Raw genomic sequence first — 15,610 nt, forward strand, 5'->3', positions numbered from 1 at the left:
TTAATGAGTTCCTGGATTCTTTCTTTAGTCAAGGAACGTATTTCCAAGGTTTGGCCAACACTATCAGTCTGCCTTACAGAACCTTCTATCTCTCTCTACACTGGTGGTATCAGAATATCCTCCTGTCCCATGGCTCAGACTGGGAATAGATCCCCTTTCCACACATATTCCCTAAATAATAATCTCCTAAAATCAGAAGCCCACTCGGTCATGCCCTAATGTACGGTTCATAACCTGGGTTTATGCACTGTTTTCCCCAGGCATCTGAGTTTAGATCCTTAGTGAACATTTCACTTATTAGTTCCAGTATCATGATAATTGAATAACTAACTCAATAGATGTTAATTGATTGGGGAAGAGGGGTGGACGGGGAGAAGGAAAAGGAATAGGAAGCAAGGAATCATGAAATGGAGCAAACATGAATACTTTGAGGAAGGAAACAGTAGCATAAAGAAATATTTAATATCTAGTAAACACATAAAAGTAAGCAATTTAAATAGATGACACATCACAGTACAGAATTTATTGTAATAAACACTGATAATGAGTCCATGAGTCCCATGAAACTAAATTAAGTAGTAAAACATAATTTAAATTATGTTTTATTAATTAACATAAATATGTTAATTTAACATATTTCTAAAAATCTGAGTGAACTACTTTTAAACCATATATTAAAAATATATATATCTGAAGTGTGACAAATTACATTCCAAAGATATGACAAGGGTCTGTGGTGGAGAGACCTGTTGTCCTGCAGACAGGACAAGTCCAGGCTTCTTTCTGGCCTCCAATCCAGGTGTTGCTCTCAGAAGATGCTGTTACTCAAGGACGTGGGCTGAAGAGCTTTACTTTGTCACTCCCTATGACTCAGGAGAGAACTGACTGTCTCCCACTGACCTACTGTGGAGGCTGAGAATGGGGAGGAACAGCCCCTCACAGAGGCTGCAGCACATGGACAGGCCTGTGTGAGGCTGCCTCAGGAGACAGGTGTGGAAATGGAAGATCACGATGATAACAAACTGAAGAGTTAGGAGGAGGCTTGGCTCAGGCGGTTTATGGAGGGAGGACTTAGTTCACTGTCTTGCTGACTAGGAGCTGACCTCAGACTCAGACTGTAACTGTGGAGTCTGATAGGCCAAGCCTGAGGGGACGGGAGAGTAAACTACAGTGCTATACATGCATGAAGATGTCATGACAAATCCATTATTTTGTAAGATACATGCATTATATATGTATACAATCATGATGCTGAGGAGGTGGCTCAAGGCCTGCATTAGAATTTTCAGCATCCCCATAACAAGTCAGACACTCTGTGTGTGCTTGTGCCCTAACATAGCAGGACAGAGACAGGTAAATCCCTAGAGCCTGCTCACTCCTCAGCTCAAAATCTCAAGCTTCCAGTTCAGTAAAAGACCCTGATTGGAGGCAGCAGTGTAGAAAGTGATGGAGGAAGACTGTTTGACCTCGAGATGTACTGACATGCCTACCTGCACAGTCCTGATACACTCCATATGTGTCACACATATCATACAAACATGCACACACACACACACGAAAATGGGCACACACATATACATATACACTTATGGACACCCACAAGGACACACATCTGTGCCTGCACACAGACACACATATGGTCAAACACAAGCACACATTCATGCACACACACACACATACATTCACAGACATGTAGGCACACACATTGAAAGAGAGAGGGAGATTGAGAGAGACAGTGACATAGACGGAGAGGGGGGAGGGAGACTAAGCGAGAAAAAGAACAAGCAACTATGGCACCTCCATGAAATGATAATTCCTCAGTACTAGATATCAAAGAGAATAAGAAAAATGATATCAAAGCAGATGTCAGAGTTCCTTTGTTGTGTAGAGTAAACAATATTCACAAATATTCACAAGCAAAGCTCACATAAGCAAGTGAATATTAGTCAAAAAGTACAAAATTACTTTTAATTAGAATTAGCCAAAAAGACGGGGCACCCAGTGGAGGGATGGGGTCACTAAATGATCCTCAATATTTGTCTGAGAACTCTTCTTGTCTAATAGAAATGCGAACAAAAATGGAACAGGGAGTGAAGGAATGGTCATCCAGTGATTAGACAACTTGGGATCCAACCCATGACTGACCACAAAACCATAACACTATTAGTGATACCATGTTGCACTTGCAGACAGGTGTCTAGCATGGCTGTCCACTGAGAGGCTCTATCAGCAGTTGACTGAGACAGACACAGATATTTACAGCACAAATATCATCCTGAGTGAGGTAACCCAGACCCAAAAGGACATACATGGTATATACACTCACTGATAGGTGAATATTAGCCCCAAAACTCAGAATACTCCCCGGTAAGGAACAGGGTGGTAGGAGGAACCTCCAAAGACAAAATTGGGATGATGACATTTGCTGCAGTAACCAACAGAAATTGGGATGATGACATTTGCTGCAATAACCAACAGAGGAGCCATAGAACCTGAAGAGAACAACTCGAGAAGATAGATATGGCCACCAGTTGAGGGATGGAGCCACACATCCATCTCAAATTTTTTAACACAGAATTGTTTCTGTCTAAAGGAAACTTGAGGGCAAAAAAATGGAACAGAGACACAAGGAAAGGCCATCCAGAGGATGCCCCACCTTGGGATCTATCATATCTGCAGACACCAAACACCGAAGCTATTGCTGATGCCAAGTACTTGCAGAAAGGAGCTTGTACAGCTGCTCTCTGAGAGGCTCTGCTAGCACCTAACTGAGACAGATGCAGATATTAACCATTGACCTGAGCCCAGGGACCCCAGTGGAAGAGTTAGGGGAAGGACTGAAGGAACTGAAAGTGATTGCAACACCATAGGAAGAACAGTTCCCATGGACTGAACCACCAACCAAAAAGTATACATAGGAGGGTCTGTGGCTCCTGCTACATAGGTACCAGAGGATTGCCTTATCTGGCACCAAAGGAAGGTGGTACGCTTAGTCCTGTGGAGGCTAGTTGCTCCAGCAAAGGAAGATGCTAGAAGGATGAGGCAAGAGGGGTGGGTGTTTGGGGAGGTACCCTCTTAGAGTCAAAGAAGAGGGGCAATGAAATGAAGATTTGAGGGAGGTGAGACTGGGTAGGGGAACAACATTGAAATGTAAACAAATAAAATAACCAATTTTTAAAAATTAATTTCATAAAATCTCATAAAAATAAAAATCTGGTCAGGCACGACGGAACATGACTTTTATCTCAGCCCTGGGCAAGCAAAGGCAGGAGGATTGCTGTAAGGCTATCCCGAACTTCATAGGAAATTCAAGACTGGACAAGTTGGCATACTGAGAATCTGTCTCAAAAATAAACAAATAGGTAAAAATTAATAATAAAAATGAATCAACATGGCAGCCTAATTCATTTTACTAAGATTTAAGTTTCTTCACTGAGGATAGTAGGAAACACTAAGGGCTGGATCACTGTTATTTGCAAACACATATATTTCTAAGTAGCCCCTCCCAAGTTTATTACTAATTAAGATGCAATTGACTTATACATGCTAGCTCTCTAGAACTGTTTATAAGAGATCATTACTGATCAACAGAAAGATTTTAAACAAAAATAAAAGTAAAAACTTTCCTGCCAACAGAGGAAAATTACGAACAGCCCAGATGTCAGCCAGAGAAAGTCTGACCCATGGTTCTTAGTAAAAATGAATCTTCTGTGGTTATCTGAGCTGATACCACAGTAAAATAGCCAGAAATATGTCCATAGTAGTTACTGTGAAGAGACATTAGCAGAATTGTTATAGTTCTCCTGTTTTGTGATGCTCTAAAACTGGATACAACAGAAACACAGTATCAACAATGGTAAAAAGCAAAGGGAATTTTTTTCATGGAGGGGTAAGAACACAGGCTGTCATTACTTTTATTTATATTTTTCAATTTTAATGTTTTAAAATTGAATTTATTCTATAAACATGATTTCATCTTATAAATAAATTCTATTTCAGAGTTTAAAATGATAACAAAAAGTAAATTATTAAGCAGTCTCATACCTCATTACTAAACAATAATTGAATTACTTAGCATTAATTACTATGCTATTATGTTTGACCTGAAGAACCCTGACTCTGCATACCTGTGGGACATTGTAGACACTTAGAACTCGGGAGATCTGAGTTGATATTCCTGTTGACATGCCTCCTATCACAGCAACCAGCTTATCAGTCTTCTCAGGCCTGCAGCTGTAGTTAGGAACTGGGGGACTCTCTCCTGAGAGCAAGGCCATAGAACTCTCCACAGCCTTGAAATCAATAAAGTCAACATTGAAGAGATAGAATCCCAGGGACATGTTGAATAGAATATTTGGGTCCTTGTTGATTTTTTCTATAGCAAAAACCATTGCCAACATGTGCTGATAATGTTTAGTGAGATGTCTAGGAGGAAAAATAGGAAAGACCGTTTTTATGTTATATTTTCAATATTAATTTTTAATTTGATGATAGCTACATCCTTTACCTCCCTCTTTCTTCTCTATGCAGTTCCTTCCATGTTACCTCTCAAATTCTGGATTTTTATTTATAACAGTCTATGTCATATTTATCTCCCTCTCTTTTCTCCATGCAGTTCTTCCCATGCTAACTCTCAATTTCTAGATTTTTGTTTAAAATAGTCTAAGACATATAAAAATATTCATGATATTCCAAGAAACAAGCAGGATATCCTATATTTAAAATGTGGGAGAAAAAGAGTCATAAAAAAGAAGGTTTGTAGTACAACTTATTATCAAATTCACAATTTTTGTTTTTGAATTTTTTTTTGAGGCAGAGTCTCACTTATTCAACCCAGGCTGACTTTAAACTCACTATGTACAATAGGTTAAGCTCAGGATCACAGAGATCCACCTGCCTCTGCTTCTCAAGTTCTGGAATTAAAGATTTGCACCACCATATACTATCAAATGTACAATTTTCACTGTTTACTGTGCAATTTGTGTCTGAGAAATTAAAATGCAGGAGTAAAGCATGTGGGAAATAGCGAACATTAAAACTGTATATTTCATGTGGTCTTCGAAAATATAATAAGCCTCAGAAAAATTCACAGTGCTGATCAACCATAGAAAGTGAAAGAAAATAGTGTCAAGTACAATGAAACAGGAAAAATAAAATGCTCTCAGTAAAATACACTAAATAAATACAAAGAAAAATTGTTTTTGACTGCAAAGTGCTTTCAACAACTTCTTACATATTTAAGAGAATTCAGCATGAGTAGTGGAGACACACAGAGACCCAGTCATGGCTGAGTAGCTATTGGCACTTGGTGGCTACTGGGGAAGGGAGACTCAGTTTCCTTAGGAGGTTTGCCCTAGCAATTTGCCTAGACTCTAGATGATGTCCTATGCCCCTGCAATACTGGCATGCCTAAATGAACTCAGGAGGTTAAAAAGTGAGAAAATGTGCAAGACAGAGAGAGGTAGAGAGACAGAGAGACCCCATAAAGTTGAAGACAGGAGAAATAGGAGGGGAAGCAGTAGAGGTGGGTGAGATCAACATACATTGTATACATGTATGAAATCCTGAAACAATAATTTTTTTAAAGAGAGAAGCCAAACACTTACCGAGAAACAAACTCTGGAGTATACCTCGTATCATTAACCATACTTCTAGTGTTTCCAGAAGTCACTCTAAGGGAAAAGAGTCCTCCAATAACAAAATGTCCATCTTGATAGTAGCCAGGAGAAGCAGGTATATTCAAGGAGAAACAAGAAATTTGTTCCTGGAATACAATAGAAACAATCAGGAGGAAGAATAATTTCATACTAACATTGATAAATAGTTAATAAAACCCAGAAATCTGTTCAGTTGAGAATCTTGGATTAATCAACCCCAATAGCACATCAACAAACTGATAAATCATGTGTCTGTCTGGTCCATGTGGATCTAGTTTATAAAGCATTGTTTTCTCCTGATAAGGGCACACCAGTATCCAAACATTCCCTCAGTTCCTGGGAGGATAATCTGCTTTGCACCTACTTAGCCCTTGATATGTCCCCTTCACAGAGTCACTGTGAGTCCCCAAGGGCTCAGGAACCTCTCACTTGGCACCTGGGAATCCTGACTCTCAGCAGGAAAACACACAATTAGAAAAGGTGTGAAGTCCTCAAAAACACCTGCAGGGTGCATACACTCACTGAGCTGAGACTTCACAAGGTCCCAAGGTAAAGGGAGACTAACCAGTTCAAGTATAATTAAGTCATGAAGGGTGATGTGAAGGAAGCATCAAAGGGCTCAGTGTTTGTGTGGGGGGGGGGAAGGATGGACCCTTAATCCTTTAACATCAATGTCATTTTAGAGTATTTCTGTGAGGCAAAGCCAAAGACTTACATTAGAAAACATTATTTCTGATCACTATATGGGGCCAAATATCAACTTGGTATTTTCATTGGATATTTTATGTATTTACATTTCAAATGTTAGCACCTTTCCCAGTTTCCCCTCTGGAACCCTCCTATCCCATTCCCCCTGCCCATGTTTCTATGAGGTTGCTTCACCACCCATGAGCCCACTCCTACCTCAGGGACAAGTTGTTCCCCTACACTGGGAAATCTAGCCTTCACAGGACCAAGGGCCTCCCTCCCATTGATGCCAGACAATGCCATCCTCTGTTACGTATGTGGCTGGAGCCATGGGTCCCTCCATGTGTATGCTTTTGTTGGTGGTTTAGTCCCTGGGAGCTCTGGAGAATCTGGTCTTTTGATATTGTTGTTCTTCTATGGGGTTGCAAACCCCTTCAGCTCCTTCAGTCATTTCTCTAACTCCTCCATGAAGGAAATCCCTGTGCTCTGTCCATTGGTTGAATGTGAGTATCTGCCTCTGTATTTGTCAGGCTCTAGCAGAACCTCTCAGGAGACAGCTATATCAGGCTCCTGACAGTAAGCACTTCTTAGCATCAGCAATAGTGTCTGAATTTGGTGGCTGCATATGGCATGGATCCCCCGGTGGGGCAGTCTCTGGATGGCTTTTCTTTCAGTATCTGTTCCACTCTTTTCCCCTGTATTTCTTTTAGACAGGAGCGATTCTAGGATAAAATTTCTGAAACACCTATGTGGACCCATCCCTCAACCAATGTCCATGCCTAACCTGTGGATATGGTCTGGACAGGTTCTCTCTCCACTTTGCTGTGTATTTCAGCTAATGTCAACCTCACTGGGTCCTGAGAGCCTCTTGCTTTCATGGCATCTGGGTCTTCCTGGTGGCTAACCCTAGTTCTCTATCCCTTAATGCTACACACCTCTGTTCAATTTCTTGACCCTCTGTACATCTCCCCTGTCTCCTCTCATATGTGATCCTGAACCCCTTTTTTTCTCTCCTCCTCCTCACTTCCTCCCAAGTCCCTCCCATTCTCTTCTTCCTGTGATTACTTTGTTCCCCTTCTAAGAAGGACTGAAGTATCCACACTGTTGTCTTAATTCTTCTTGAGCTTCATATTGTCTGTAAGGTATATCATGGGTATTCTGAGTGGTTTTCCTAATATCCACTTATAAGTGAGTACATACCATGTCTGTATTACCTCACCCAAGATAATATTTTCTAGTTTCATGCACTTGCTTGTGAATTTCATGAAGTCATTGTTTTTAACAGCTGAATAGCACTCCGTTCTGTAAATGTACCACATTTTCTGTACCCATTCCTCTGTTGAGGGACATCTGGGTTGTTTTCAGCTCCTGGCTATTATAAATAAACCTGTACTAAACCCGGTGGAGTATGTGTTCTAGTAATAAGTTGGAGCATCTTTTGGGTATCTGCCCAGGAATGGAATAGCTGGGACCTCAAGTAGTACTACATCCAAATTTCTAAGACATTGCCAGACTGATTTTCAGTGTGTATACACCTGCTTGCAATCCCACCAACAATGGAAGAGTATTGCTCTTTCTCTGCATCCTCACCAGCATGTGCTGTCACCTGAGTTTTTGATCTTAGCCATTCTGACTGGTGTGAGATGGAATCTCAGGTTTGTTTTGATTTGCATTTTGCATAAAACTAAAAATTTTGAACATTTCCATAGGTACTTCTCAGCCATTCCATATTCCTCAGTTGAGAATTAAGCCAAGAAAAATTAAAAAAAAAATCATCAGATCATAGTACAAAAGCCTTTACCCCAAAAAACTGGAAAATCTAGTTGAAGTGTGTGGGTCTGTGGCTTGCACATGGGCATGGGTCCTGTTGGGCTGAGTTATAGGTCCTGCATGTCTGCCAGGGCTCAGGGGGGGCAGAAGCTCAGGAATTTGACTGAGTTTACTCCACAGAGCACTGGGCAGACGCTGGGCTATGAGAAGCCACTGAGCTCTATACCGTATGTGTGGCAATATCTCAGTCTGAGGTCCCGCAGGGGCCGAGCTCTTGGGTCAGGGGTCTCCGGCCGAGGTGACTGGCAAGAGACTGGTGGTCTCAGACCTTGGGCAACCCAGGCACCACTAGGAGACCGCATATGGACTGAGATGAGGGACATACGGGCTGGACCTGCCCGCAGCAGAAAGGGGCGAGGAGGAGAAGCTCCAGTGGCACCCCGCAGAGTGGATAAGACTCTTGGTCAAGGCGACTTGCTTGGCTGGGTCATGGCTGGCTCGGTTAGCTTGCTTTACTTGGTAGGCCTCCATGGCTGGACCATAGAGAAGTCCTCCAGCAGGAGATTAGGTGGCTGCTCATTAGTTGAAGGCCCTCTCTACAGTTCTTCAAAGGCGGGTCCCAACTATGAGAGGAAGTCCATGGTTTTACAAGGTTTATTGTCATGACGGAAAGTGGATGAAGCTGTAGCCCGTGTCCTCAGGGTGGGCCTGAGGTTAAATATCGTTTACAAGGAGGGGGTGTCTAGGAAGGAATGCTTAATTGGCTATGCCCTCTGGCCTTTAGATATCTCATTAATATGGAGATCTCTTGAGGCTCTGGGGCCTATAGTCATGCACTTCACCTTTGCTACCTGTGCTATGTGACCTAAGACCACAAACCTTTCTTTGGGAGGATCTGTGGATAAGTGAAAGGAACCAGGGACCAGGAGCAAGGCCAAATTCCTACAATACCATTAGGGTCACCGGGGTTCAAAGCCTGTGCTTGACCAAGTACCCAGCTGACTCTCAAAGCCCACTACTCCACAGAAATGGGTAATTTGCTAGACAGATACCAAACACCAAAATTAAATCAGGATCAGATAAACCATCTAAACAGTCCCATAATCCCTAAAGAAATAGAAGCAGTTATTAAAAGTCTTCCAACCAAAAAAAGTCCAGGACCAGACAGGTTTAGTGCAGAATTCTATCAGACCTTCAAAGAAGACCTGTTGTCAATACTCTTAAAACTATTCCACAATATAAAACCAAAAGGAACACTACCCAATTCGTTCTATGAAGCCACAATAACGCTTATACCTAAACCACACAAAGACCCAACAAAGAAAGAAGACTTCAGACCAATTTGACATATGAATATTAATGCAAATATACTCAATGAAATTCTCGCAAACCGAATCCAAGAACACATCCAAATAATCATTCAACATGATCAAGTAGGATTCATCTCAGGGATGCTGGAATGGTTCAATATACAAAAATCCATCAAAGTAATCCACTATATGAACAAACTCAAAGAAAAAAAACACATAAACATCTTATTAGATGCTGAGAAAGGATTTGACAAAATTCAACACCCCTTCATGGTAAAATTCCTGGAAAGATCAGGAATTTAATTACCTAAAAATACCTAAAAATAGTAAAAGCATTATACAATAAACCAGTAGCCAACATAATACTTAATGGAAACTCAAAACAATACCACTAAAATCAGGGATTAGTCAAGGCTACCTACTCTCTCCATACCTATTCAATATAGTACTGGAAGTCCGAGACAGAGCAATTAGACAACAAAAGTAGGTCAAAGGGATACAAATTGGAAAGGAAGATGTCAAAATATCACTATTTGCAGATGATATGATAGTATACTTAAGTGACCCCCAAAATTCTAACAGAGAACTACTAAACCTGATAAATGACTTCAGCAAAGTGTCTGGATATAAAATTAACTCAAACAAATGAGCCTTCCTCTACTCAAAGGATAAACATGTTGAGAAAGAAATTAGCTAAAACACACTTTTCACAATAGTGAAAAATATAAAATGCCTTGGTGTGACTTGAACCAAGCAAGTGAAAGATCTGTGTGACAAGAACAAGTGCCTGAAGAAAGAAATCGAACTTTTGTATTTTTGACATCTTACATTATATATGCTCGTGAAATACAATGATTTGAAATATGTATACATTGTGAAAAGTAAATATAAATTTTAATTCACATAGATTTTTTTCAAACACCGGCATTATTTCAATTTATGTACTTTAAAGAACATAAATCAAAGGATATTACTAACTTTAAAAAAAGTCTCTTGTGCATTAGGTCTAATGTATTAATCTTTTGTTTTTGATTCTTTAATCCTTTTATACAGTCCAGAGTTCATCCCTCTCCTGGTCCATGCCCCAACCCCTACCCATCCCATACCTCCTCCATCCCCCTCCCATGTCAATTTTTTCTCTTTCTTTCCTTCTTTTTTTATTATTCTTTCTTTCTTTCTTTCCTTCTTTCTTTTTTATTTATTCATTTCTCTCACTCACTCATATGCTCATTCATTCATTCATTCTTCAGTGCGGACACTGTGGGAGATGGACCCTGCATCATGGTGCATGCTAGGCAAGTACTCTACCACAGAGTCACGTCTTAGCCTTTATACATCTCCAAAAGACTAAGTTTCCCAGGTTGTCCTTGAATTTGTGCTCATCCTGTCTCACTCTTCTGATTAGTCGAGGTTACATGTGTGCATCACCAAGACTGTTAACATATTTTGTTGTGAAAGTATACATATTTGTAATAGCAAATTCAGATGTGTAAAGAGATATGTCATTTGTTTATTTTTTCAAATCATATTAAATACATTCACATGAAAAATCCACTTCATCAAAGCCCTTAAGAGGGTAGGAACCTATAGATAATAATGTGTACATAGGCTTTGTTGCTTAGAACATAAAGAAAATCACAGCTTATCCTCAGCTTATTTCTTTGGGTCTGTGGATTGCAGCATGGTTATCTTTATAGCTAATATCTACATATAAGTGATATCATACCACATTTGTCTTTCTGGGATTCTGTTATCTCACTCAAGATGATATTTTCTGCTTCCATCTCTTTGCCTCTAAATTTCATGCCATTGTTTTAGCAGATGAGGAATATTCCATTGTGTAAATGTACCACATTTGCTTTCTCCATTCTTCAGCTGAGGGATATCTATGTTGTTTCCAGTTTTTTTACTTTTATGACTGAAGCTGCTATGAACAGAGTTGAGCAACTATACTTGTAGTACAGGGGAGCATTCTTTAAGTATATGCCAAGGAACTATATAGCTGAGTCCTGAGGGATAGCCATTATGTTCCAAGTTGCTTGTATCTGTTGAGACTTGCTTTGTCACTTCTCAATTTTGGAGTAGTTTCCATAATGTCCTGAGAAGAAGGTTTATGTGAAATATTCTGTATACATGTGTTAGGTCCATCTGAATCATAACATCTGTTAGCTCCATTATTTCTCTATTTTGTTTCTGTCTAGATGACCTTTCCATTGGTGAGACTGGAGTGTTGAAGTATCTCACTATCAATATCTGAGGGTCAATGTGTGCTGTGAACTTTAATAATGTTTCTTTTATGAATGTGAGAGTCCTTGAATTTAGGGCATAGATGTTGAGAATGTAAACACCATCTTGTTAGATTTTTCCTTTGATGAATATCAATTGTCTTTCCCCATCTCTTTTGATTAATGTTGGTTGAAAGTCTCTTTTGTTAGATATTAGATCAGCTATACAAGTTTGTGTCCTGTGTTCATTTGCTTGGAAAATTGATTTTCAGCCCTTTACACTGAGGAAATATCCATGTTTGATATTGAGGACTGTTTCTTGTATTCAGCATAATGATGAATACAGTTTCCACATCCATTCTGTTAGCCTGTGTCCTTTTATGAGGGAATCAAGTCCATTAATGTTGACAGATATTAATGAACAATGATTGTTAATTCTTTTTTTGATGTTGGTGGTGATAGATACTGTGTGTGTGTGTGTGTGTGTGTGTGTGTGTGTGTGTGTGTGTGCGCATGTGTCCACGCGCATAAATATATTCATAATTTCATTCTTTTGGCTTTGCTAGCATGCAATTACTTATTTATAACATTTTCTTGTATGCAGTTAATGTTCTTGGATTAAAACTTTCATTCTTGTACATTCTCTAGGGCTGGATTTGTTAATGAATATTTAAATTTATTTTTCTCTTGGCATATTTTGTTTTCTGCATCTGTGGGGATTGAAAGTTTTACTGAGTTTAGAAACCTTGGCTAACATCTGTGGTTTCCTAGAATCTGAACGACTACAGTCTTCTTCTGGCTTTTAGAGTCTCAGTTAAGAAGTCAAGTGAGATTCTAATAGCTTTGCCTTTATATGTTACCTGACAATTTTTCTTTGCCGCTTTTACTAATCTTTATTTGTTCTGTATATTTGCCTTTTTCATTGTAAGGATAGGGAGACTTTCCTTTCTGGCCCAAACTATATAATGTTCAGCAAAATTCTTCCACATTTTAGACATCCCTTTCTTTAGGTAAGGGGAATTTTCTTTCATGAATTTATTGAAAATATTTTCTGGGCCTTTGATCTGGGAAACTTTCCTTGTTCTATTCCTATTATTCTTAGGTTTTGTCTTTTCATAGTATCCTAAAATTCTTGAAAGTTTTGTGTCAGGAACTTCTTAGACTCAACATTTTCTTTGACCAAATGTATCAATTTCTTTCTATTGTATCTGCTATGCTTCAGATTTTCTCTTCCATTTCTTGAATTCTATTTGTGATGCTTGCATCTGTAATGCCTGCTTGCTTATCTACGTTTTCCATTTCCAGAATTCCTCCAGTTTGTGGTTTTTTTTATTGGTTTTATTTACATTTTCAGGTTTTGAATAGCTTTATCAATTTCATTCACCTATTTGTTTGTATTTGCTGGATATATTTAAGGGATTTAATAATTTCCTGTTTAAGTAGAATAGGAGAGATTATCTGTGGGAACCACAGAAGGAGACATTAAAAGGAAAAGGAAATAGGAAGAGAGTCTGTGAGAGAAACTACAAAACAAGGGCAATGAACAATCACAGAATTCAATAAGGATGACCCTAGCTAAGACTCCTAGCAATGGGAGATATGGACCCTGAACTGGACACTTCCTGGAAGGACAGGATCTAGAGACTGTATAGACCAGAGACCCACAATAGAAACAAATATGAATGACAAAACAAACAAACCCCACCAACAACAAAATCAAAAGTCAATAAAATTATTCCTAATGATATTCTGCTATATTCATAGATTGGTGTCTATTTCAGTTGTCATGAGAAAGGCTTCACATTGTACCTAAAGGAAACACATGTAGAGATTCATATCCAATGATTAGGAACAGCTTAGTGAATACTGAAGAAGGGGAGGAAGGAAGTATTTTAAGTCTGAGGGAACAAGTACACCATAAGAAATAATCAGAGAATTAACTAACATAGGGATCAGAGGCAGTGAACCAGAAACCAAGGAACCTGCATGGAATTGACTGAGGCTCTCTGCACATGTCACACTTGTGTAGCTTGGTCATCTTCTGGACTCCTAACAGTGAGAGCAGGAGCTGTCTCTGACTCTGTTGCCTGCCTCTGGGACCCTTTCACCTTCTGAATTGCCTTGTGTAGCCTTAGTAAAAGAGGAGGTGCCTAGTCTTACTGCACATGATATGACATGGCTGGTTGATACCCATGGGAGGCCTGCCCTTTTCTGAAAGAAATGGAAGAGGAGTGGATAGAGGTAGGGATGTCGGATGAACTGGAAGGAGAATAGGGATAATTGATGTAGAATAATTAATTGATTAAATAAAACACCAAATATACAACATTTTCTTATTACATCTAGTGCCTTTATGTCAAAATTTTAGAATGTTTATTTTGAAACAATTGTAAGACTGTTTGAATTATTCATCTCTCAAATATGCTTGTAATCATAACATAATGATAATAAAGTGTATGTATCTTACATTAAACTCTGATAATTTAGTTAGTGGGATTATCAAATCTAAGAGTTTTAGTGGAGTCTGAGAGTCTTTCAGATAAAGGATAAAGTCATCTTTAAATATGGATAGTTTGACTTCCTAATATTTGCCCTTTTCTTTATTCTTCAACTTTATACTTCTTTCTGCAGAACATTGCAAAAATTGCCACTGGGATATTAGAGATGACTACACCAGCCACTATCCAGAGGCAAAAACCACAATGAAAAGCACAAGTAAGATGAGACTGGCTTAGACAAAATGCTAGACAAGGAATTCATCATAAATGAAGGAAGGAATTAATAAGGGCATCAATATGAACCTGAAATAAATAAGGAAAGGAAAACAGAACATGAAAAGGTATGGAATAAAGATTAATGGATGGAGAGGAAAATGGATTGTACCAAGGTGTACGATTGTACAAGGTGTTCTAAGCAAATGGACACAAGAGGCAAGCTGGAGTACACATTCTAATATCTAACAAAATAGACTTTAAACCAATATTAATCAAAACAGACAGGGAAGGACACTTCATACAAATCAGAGGAAAAATACAACAAGATGATTTCTCAATTCTGAATCAAAGCCCCAAACACAAGGGCACCCACATTTTTTCTCTTTATTTTTTATTAGATATTCTATTTACATTTCAGATGTGATCTCCTTTCCCCATTTCCCACCACTACCCAGGAACCTGCTATCCCATCCCCACTCCTCCTGCTTCTATGAAGATGTGCCCTCACCCACCCACTCACACCCACCTCCCCACCCACAATTTCCCCCACACTGGGGCATGCAGCCATCACTTGACCAAGGACTTCTTCTCCCATCTATGCCTGACAATGCCATCCTCTCCTACATATACAGCTGGAAACATGGGTCCCTCCTTATGTGCTCCCAGGCTGGTGGTTTAGACCCTGAGAGCTCTGATTGGTTGGCATTGTTCCTCTACCCATGGGGCTGCAAACCCTTTTAGCTCCTTCAGTCTTCTCTCTAACTCCTCCATTGGGAACCCCATGATCAGTTCAGTGGTTAGCTGTGAGCATCCACCTCTGTATATTTCAAGCTCTGGCAGACCTCTAAGGAGACAGGTATATCAGGCTCCTGTCAGCCTGCACTTCCAGGCACTCATATCTGCCTTTGGTGACTGCACACGGGATGGATACCCAGGTGGAGCAGTCTCCAGATGACCGCTCATTCAGTTTCTGTCCCACACATTGGCTCATATTGCTCCTATAATATTTTGTTACTCTTCTAAAAATGACAAACGCACCCACACTTTGGTCTTACTTCATCATGAGCTTCATGTGGTCTGAGAGTTGTATCTTGGATATTGCGAGCTTTTCGACTATTGGGCTAATATCCAATTATCAGTGAGTATATACCATGTGTGTTCTTTTGTGATTGGGGTACCTTGCTCAAGATGATATTTTCTAGTTCCATCCATTTACCTAATAATTTCTCGAATTTATTGTTTTCTCA

The 15,610-nt window shown here is 39.5% G+C and overlaps 1 protein-coding gene across 1 annotated transcript in view; it reads right to left on the minus strand.

Annotated features, from left to right (window-relative positions):
* The window catches only part of LOC114610034 (vomeronasal type-2 receptor 26-like), a 38,867-nt gene extending 33,061 nt beyond the window's left edge, over positions 1 to 5,806 (minus strand). Inside the window, exons 1-2 of the mRNA XM_028754497.1 lie at positions 5,607 to 5,806; positions 4,128 to 4,425 (exon numbers count right to left, since the gene is read on the minus strand). Coding sequence (XP_028610330.1) covers positions 4,128 to 4,425; positions 5,607 to 5,806 — 498 coding nt within the window. The remainder of the gene's footprint in view (positions 1 to 4,127; positions 4,426 to 5,606) is intronic.
* Positions 5,807 to 15,610: the final 9,804 nt, after the last annotated feature.

The sequence above is a fragment of the Grammomys surdaster genome, unplaced genomic scaffold (genome assembly GCF_004785775.1).
Source record: "Grammomys surdaster isolate TR1022 unplaced genomic scaffold, NIH_TR_1.0 126013, whole genome shotgun sequence".
Classification (NCBI taxonomy): Eukaryota; Metazoa; Chordata; class Mammalia; order Rodentia; family Muridae; genus Grammomys; species Grammomys surdaster.